The 8,387-nt window shown below is 28.9% G+C and overlaps 1 protein-coding gene across 2 annotated transcripts in view; it reads right to left on the bottom strand.

Moving 5' to 3' along the window:
- Positions 1 to 7,950, bottom strand: part of LOC123012953 (forkhead box protein L2-like) — a 25,946-nt gene extending 17,996 nt beyond the window's left edge. For both annotated transcript variants that reach the window (XM_044411198.1, XM_044411199.1), the window contains exon 1: positions 7,613 to 7,950. In XM_044411198.1, coding sequence (XP_044267133.1) covers positions 7,613 to 7,681 — 69 coding nt within the window. In that variant the 5' untranslated portion in view covers positions 7,682 to 7,950. The remainder of the gene's footprint in view (positions 1 to 7,612) is intronic.
- Positions 7,951 to 8,387: the final 437 nt, after the last annotated feature.

Here is an 8,387-nt window from a genome sequence, read left to right as displayed (position 1 = left end):
GTACAAATTTAAATAGATAGAATATTTAATTTTAAGACAAAAGTTTCTTATAAACATGTTTCAAAAAATGCTATGAAAGGGACTACACCCCCTAAAATGGTAGGTTTTTTAAAGGGTTTTTCCTAATATGTATTTCAGAAGAGATAAAATTACAAAATTTGGTACAGCTGATAACCTTTATATGTACACCTAAACAAATGCCAAATAACAAATTTTTAATCAGAGGCACAAATTTAATTTTTAATTTTTAAAAAAACTATGAAATTTTGTTGCTGAAAGTGGCAAGAAAACCACAGGCAAAATAGAGTACTTTTTACCCTAAACCCTAATTAAAAATTTCAACATTTTATCTTTGTACTTGTTTAGGTGTATAAAAGTTATTATCTGTACCAAATTTAGAAATATTTTTCTAAAATGATTTCAGAAATATTGGAAAAAACCTATTAAAAGACGCACTCCTTGCGTAGCATTTTTCGAGATAGTTCATAGAAAATTTTTGTTTTAAAAATGAATATTCTATCTCCTGTTTAAATTTGTAACAATAAAAACGGAACACCTGTATAGTTTTATGAGTATTAAAAATTTATTTTATTTTTTGTTACTTTGTGAGTCAGTTTGTATTTTTTTATGTTTAATTAGGATCTCTTATTTCAATTTAAAATAAAAACGTGTACTTAGAGATGAGCTTGCTTTTCAATCCGCCTTCTTTCATTTCATTTTCATGAACCAACAAGAAACCCCTCCGAAATAAAATCCTGGTTACGGCCCTGGAAACTCTTCTTTAATCATTTTAACTGATTGCGATGATTACTTATCAAAAACCGTAAGTCTTTCATTTCATAACAAGCAAGATTAAGAAATTCGACGAATATACCAAAGATAGTGATAGCTTTTAACCTCTACTGAAATTGTTACATTTGCAAATTGAAGTACAACGTATTATTTGGAAGGTACCAAAAAAATTAAAATTGACTTGCAAGAAAAAGTTTATGTAGCAACAGAAAATATTACGACATCTTGATCGTTACTAAATAGACAAATGTGATGACTAGTTACATTGTAAATTATTATGAAGGCAACTTTGCATTTACGTTGACCCACTTAAAGAAAAAATATAAACATCAACAAAATAGGAACTAGAAAACTAGATCACAATACTGAATGTATTTATGATAGAGTTTTAGCTCTGCAAAATTGTGGAGAGAATAAAACTGATACTTTATAAAGTGAAAAACAGAAATACAAAGAAAATATTTTCATCATTTTTAAATTACTGATTTATGAACTATAAATCAAATTTGAATGATTGATCAGAATACAAATTGCGAAAGATTGCGCCCAAATTTAAAATAAGACGCAGCGATAACAAGAGGTGTTTTTTACATTGTTTTAATGCGAACTGTGATGAAGCACGTTTTACCACTCTGCAATAAAATAACATACAAACTTGCATTGCAATTTTTGAGATATTTTTATCCTTTACATAAATAGATTTGTTGTAACTTTCTTTTATTGTAATTCTAGGTATTGTTTCTTGATTCAATTGTCTAAAACTAGTTTTAATTGTAGTCAAAATTTATATTTTATTAAGTAATAAAATAGAAGAATTGTCTTGTTAAAAATTAATGTTTGTTTTATAATTTGAGGAATTATTATAACAAAAAAAATGTTAACTCTGGGCGGTGACATCGGACAGTGACATCGACATTTTAAATTCTGTAGAACATCTATTTTCTTAGAATGCTGCTCCCAATATTCAAAAGCATGACATACTACAGATGAAACATGTAGCACCTGAGAACAAAACTTGTTCGAAGCTTCTTTTAAATATTTTTTAATGCAAAATTCTTTCATTTCTTAAAAAAGTTGCGAATAAATTAGTCGTTAATATTTGAGAATTTTTCTTTAAAAATTCTATGGATTCCAATCTTTATATAGAAAAAATCATTTTTTTAGATTTCTAAAATTAAAACTTTTTTGGTCCTAACGCATTGACCTTAGTAATTCTATTTGGTATGATTATGATTCCGTGCTTAAAAACAAACCTTCCTGATAAGAAAAGTCATTCAAGTTGATTTTTATGGTAATGTAAAAACACTGCTGAATTAAAAACAGATAAGAGAACAGAAATTACAAAATCAGCTAGATTTGATGATATGTATTTGTAAAAAATATGTACTAAAAATACAAGGAATTATTCATTTTCCAAAGTTTCATTCATCAACTAGAAATCTGAAGTAGTAATTTCAGTATAGATAGCCCGGAAAAAATTTGACTAATTTGTATTATAAAAAAACTTAATGATATAATCTAGAATATTTATCTTAAAGATCACAAAACCGTTAAATGCTATGCCACGATCTGCAGGTCAAAAACAAAGACATGTTTCGTTTTATTATTTTATTATTTGTGAGGAAACTTACAAACATTTATCAAATTTATGATAATGGAGTTCAGAAGTTTATCGACTTTTATTTAAGCGAAAAGATTACTTTTTGCTAGAGATTTGAATAATCTGTCTAAAATAAGAAAGGCGCTTCTTAAAAAACAACAAGAGATTTTGCTATCAAGTCCCGATTTGCTGGCTCACGCGAGTTTAGTATCATTTTAAGATATAATAAAATGTTTGTTTCGTTTTTTAAAATAATACGATTTTGATTATAGCACGGCAATTATTTCGAGTAAATACCTCAAATCAAAATTAGGTATTTAAAACAAGCAGAAATTCAAAAATTGAAACTTTTTTTGTTTGAATTGACGACTTCTTCATTTCTGAAACCACTATATATTTTTTCATGTAATGTTTATAAATACAACTTTTGTTTCAATAACATTTACTATAAATAAAACACAATAACAATAATATTGCTCAAATACGAAAGAAATATTTCTGAAACAAGCGAAACACTAGACAAAAAAAATTGTGTTCTTAATAGATTTTTCCAATCTTTTCTATTATGTTAGAATCAGTGCTAGAATATGAGTCACTATTTTTTAATCTACACATAATTCCTCACCCGGGAACATAAACAAACAAGATCGCATTACAAATATGTTCACACCATTATTAATATGCTAAAAGTGTGTATTATTATCAATACTTGATAACGGAAAGTTGCAAAAAACTTCTCTGATTAAACCGTACATATAATAATGCACTATCTCGTGAAACTTTATACTTTAATGAAGCTTGGGTCTTTTTACATCGAGCCGTCTATTCTGTCTGTAAATGTGTGAAGGAATAGATATTTTTTCCATGATCTGGTGACGCTTCAAATATATAAAAAATAAAGATAATGACAACTTGTGCGTGCTTTAGTTGAGTTTCCAAGCAATCGCCAATCTTCACGTGCAGAACATAAACTTAGTTATAGTTTCCGAGCAAGAAACAAATCTATGAACTGAAAATAGTTACCGCCGATGTTTATAGAGTCAAGAAAGACCTCACACAACATAAATCATGTCAATGACAATTTTACCAATGATTCTTTAAATTTATTGAGATACCAAAAACACTGGATGTAATATTTAAACTGTTATAAAACTACACTTTTATGTATTGTATAAATGGTTACAAAATTACATATGCGTTATTATGCGTTGTTTAATTGTAAAATCCAAAACATATTAAATATCTAACAGTGATATTCGTCTGTTGAGTGACAGAAAAGTGTAATAACACTGAGCCAATTTCCATTTTTTATCAAGAAGTTGGGATTAAAAGCATTTTTATTACTCATGTTAGAAGTGGCAATAAACTCTGATGTTCTGCTTATGTCACTATTTTTGCAAACTAAAACACCTGAGGTTATAAGAAGAGAATGGCATAAACATGACGCAAAACATTGTTTTCTAGGATTGGAGGCTGGACACGACACAAAAAAATTCTTTCGTTACTAAATAAAGTCATAAATTGTAGGCAAACGTTACTACACAATAATTTTTATATTTTCTTAATTTGAAACCATTAAATTTTTGTTCTAACAAGCAATAAACGAGACTGTTTTGTGTGCATACAAAGGCTTATCGTATAATTTTCACTAATTGCTTTTTATTGAATACGATTTGCAAAACTATTGCAAAATACAACAACAATTAATAGGTTATAAGTACTAATAAATTAGTAGTAAAAATAATTTATGGTAAAATAAAAAAAATCTCTCAAACCCTTGTAATTACCAAACTACTAAACTATAATTTACAAGAGAGTTCAATGAATATTGAATAGAAAAGAAATGTGTAAACTTCTTTAGAATTGATTACGTCGACTAGCGACGGTCCCAAATATTCTAACCGTTTGAAAAAAATCAGAACTAAAATGCGAGTATTTTTTTAAAGGTTGGATTTTGGGAATCACAATAATCAAAAAAAAATCTAATTTTCTGTTAGGTTTAAACCAGCAGTTTGTTTTAACTTATAATTGGTGAGACGGCTCTATGCCAGTGGTCGCCCCTCAAAAACGAATGACAATTGACTATAAAATTGTGAAAATTGAATTTCAAATGTATGTATTTTTTTATATGTACTCTATGCTGTCAAATTAAGATTTCAATTGCTGCCAAAGTGGTATAATAAGGTCCTATGAAGATCAACAAATTTTATGTAGGTAAAACCTAGAAAAATAGGTATATGGAACCATGAGTGTATTTTTTGGCTTCAGAAAAAGATAATTAATAAAAAATAAAGTGCTATAAAAATGTGTTCGTCTTAAAAAACTTTGATTTTTATTTTTTTAGATGAATTGTTTATAAAAATTATATAAAATATAAAACAGTAGAACCCCTCTATAACGAGAACTCAAGGGGCCAACGTATTTGCTTGTTATAACCGATTTTCGCTATAAAGAGTCATGATCAATAAAAGTTTTTAAACATGTACTATGCAAATTATTTTATTAAATACGAATATAGAAGTTTAAAACAATATTTATGAAAAAAATCTGTAATTTTTGTTTGTTTTTTGTAATGAAGCATTTTTATCTTATCAATTGCACTTTCCAATTGTACAAAGCTATAGTAAAAGACATCAAGGTTAGGTGGAAGCACCCAATAACAAAAAAAAATCATCTCTAGAGAATCCCCAATTTTTTCTGCAAATTGTTCTGCTTTTTCTTTTAACTTGGCCCCACTTATAGGCACATTGGATTCGCGATTGACTTTGGACCATTTAAGAACGGCTTTATCTAATTTAGGATTTTTAGCAGTATGTACTTCTTCACTTTTGACGAAAACTCACCAGTTGAACTCGTAATCTTGCTAATGTAGAATTGGCTTAATTTTTCTCTTTGCAGATTACAGCTTTTTTTAAAAAAACTTTCGAACTCTGTTTTTATTGATATTTTTTCTTTGATGGAAAACGTTTTTCTTTTCGAGCACGACATATTGATACAGAAAGACGAAGTGTTCTCTGCTTTAAAAGTTATTCAAGACTGAGAAAGTGAGAAAAATAAGACTATAACGCACAAAAACAACATTTCCAAAAAAATTCTGATACACACTACGTAATGGAGACCCGCAGGATTTTTATTTCTTCTAAGAACTCTCGTTATAACCAATCTGTTTCTGAAATTTCTCAGAATTTCTCGTTATTACCGATCTTGGGTATAAAGTTTTGTTATATCCACCTCAATTCCAGAAAAATACTCGCTATAAAGGGGAAATTTTACATAAAGTAGTATACAAAACGGCAAGGGACCAGACGATTTACTCGTTATAGCCGATTTTTGACTCGCTATAGAGGAGCTCCACTATAGTATTTCCACTATTTTAAAAAAAATAAAATTTTGCGGGACGAAAGAAAAGAAAATCGAAAAATTTTGTTTTTGATTACAAAGGTTTCTCATTTATCATACATCGATTAGTTTGTTCAAAAAATAGTTAAAGAATGTTATACTTTAAACTTTTTTAGTGTACCTAGTACTAGGTAGATTTGAAACAATAATAAAAAAGATAAAACTATCGTATTGTTATTAAAAGTCAAAATATTATTTTACCACATTTTTACTAACAAATATAACCCTCCCTTGTCACGAATGAAATGACTATTTATCATTCTTATCATTTATTACTCATGCCATTTTATAAGAAAATTAAGATGATTCAACTTTATTCAGTTCTCTGCTCTGCAATGCCCAAATTCTATTAAATTTTTGTAACTGCCTACCCACTTTTTTAAATTACATTATCTCTCGCAATTTTCATTTCAAATTTGTTAAAGATATGTGTTAGGAAAAAAATAATGTTCTATAATTCTGTGTTAAATCACTTCAGACCAGATTGTGCCTTACACGTAAAAAAATTTTGTTATACCTTTTTTATTAAAGGACTTAAGCCTCAATCATACTTCATATTTATAAAAAAAAAACTCAAGAGGCTCGTTCGGCAAACAAAAATTCCTTAGGAATTACAATTAAAAAAAAAGTATGTATTTTTGCACAAATTACAACAATCTCGTGTTTATAGTTCAGGCAAATTGCAAAATTGACAATTTTTGTAAATCAAAGCAGTTACTATAGAAGAAAACGTAATGCACTTTTCTCTCTCAGTCACAAAAACATGAGTCAGAGATCACCTGAATGGAAAATACAGTTTAGTCAAAACATGACTTGTACCACCCACCATTAAAAAAACACACAACAAAAACATTTGTAAGGTCAATGCAGAAGTTGATGTATTTACTGTTAGAACAAAAAAGTTGAAAAAAATTTTTTTTAGTGGTTCTGAGAATTTGCGATTGTGTACAAATCCTCTTCCTATGGTTCGATTCTACTGAATAGCTTTAAACGAAAGTTTAAAGGTTTGTACATTACCTAAAAACCACTTTTATAAACGATATAGGCAATAAATATTTGATAATTTAGATATGCTTTATTACATTGAGTGCTGTGACTAAATGACTAATGACATGCAAATGCCGGTTATTTAATAACATAATAACAGAAGAAAGTGATATGGATTAAGTGCAAAATTCTGAATCAATTATTTGTTGGTCATTCAAATTTATTTTGTAATTTTCAGAGCCGTAAACAAAACCAGAAAATTAATCGTAAATACGAAAAAAGCATCTGGATAAACTAAATTAATCAAATCAGAAAATCAGTTCATTTCCCGGAAAAAATATGAATTTTAAAACCTACAAATAACAAATGCAGTTTTCCATCAACATTTCATTTCATTGAATTGATTTCAATAAAAACATAATAAAAAATAACGTTGATTTTTGAGGGAACTTATTTAAGCCTTATGAAATATTTCTTTTTATGAGTAATAAAGAATTTCGGGTAATAATCTGTGTTATTTACGAGCATGGGTTGCATACTGCTATTGCGAAAATACTAAAAATTTTGACATGTTTTGATGTTTTGTGTAAATTATAGAGCGCCTTCCTTATCCTTATCTACTATAAAATTTTTCTAGAACAATAATTAATAAACTAGCAAGTATGGACCATAAATAATAGTATGTGCATGAAATTTGGAACATTTTTTTTTATTCAAAACCTCGTCAAAATGATTAAATTAATTTAACCAAACTTGTCACACAAAATTAAATCATTCGAAGAAAAGAAAATTTGAATTTGCAATCGTTCAAAAATTGCCGAAATTTCGACTTACTGTGGACATAATGTGTGCCGAATGCATGGGTCTTCCCGCAAAATTAAGCGCTTCGGGCAAGTCATTCATGTTTAAAACTCTTGTCCAAAAAGACAGTTCAACACCAACAACACATAATTATCGCAATGTTTATTTATTTACAGTTAGGTACTATTTCAAACAAAAACTATTTGTAAAATAAATCCGGATCACTTGCACCACAATACTCCACGCCACATGGCCATTGAAGATCACAAAGTTGAAACAAACACGTTTTAGTTAGATTTCTGTCGAACTGTATACAAACAGTGCGTAAAAACGATAACCGACGAGAACTTTTCTGATATTGCTCACGCATACGTTTCGCATCGTACTAAAATGGAGGAGGGATAACCTGGTTATTCAGGGGCTTGACGAAGCCCCCACTATGGCAAAGGCACCGCCTCGTTTCGGCCTGTTCTATTGCAGTGGTGTCTCCCTAATTGAGACGTAGGAAGAGACTGTTCATTGGTCTGGGCATTATCTTGATCGAATAAAATACATCAATGATTTCGAGGTGGGGCTGGGGGACTGGCTTAGGCACTAATGCCAAACTAAACTATCGGTTACAAAGGGTAAAAATAAATTCGAGCGCTGCAATTATGATATGGATAAACTGTAACTTCTATTTTTCTTAATTTCATGGTTATAATAACTAAAAAAATTGTCGATGGCTTTTCCTGGAGTTGACGTTCGATTTTCCATATACAGGATGTTTAAAAAATTCTATCTAATATAAGTATAGAAATTTCGAAGT

The sequence above is a fragment of the Tribolium madens genome, unplaced genomic scaffold (assembly GCF_015345945.1).
Source record: "Tribolium madens isolate multiple individuals breed KSU strain unplaced genomic scaffold, Tmad_KSU_1.1 Scaffold_96;HRSCAF=242;Tcas5.2_LG5, whole genome shotgun sequence".
In the NCBI taxonomy this organism is placed as follows: domain Eukaryota; kingdom Metazoa; phylum Arthropoda; class Insecta; order Coleoptera; family Tenebrionidae; genus Tribolium; species Tribolium madens.
The sequence above is the reverse complement of the archived record's forward strand: the minus strand, read 5'-3'. Positions and strand labels throughout refer to the sequence as shown.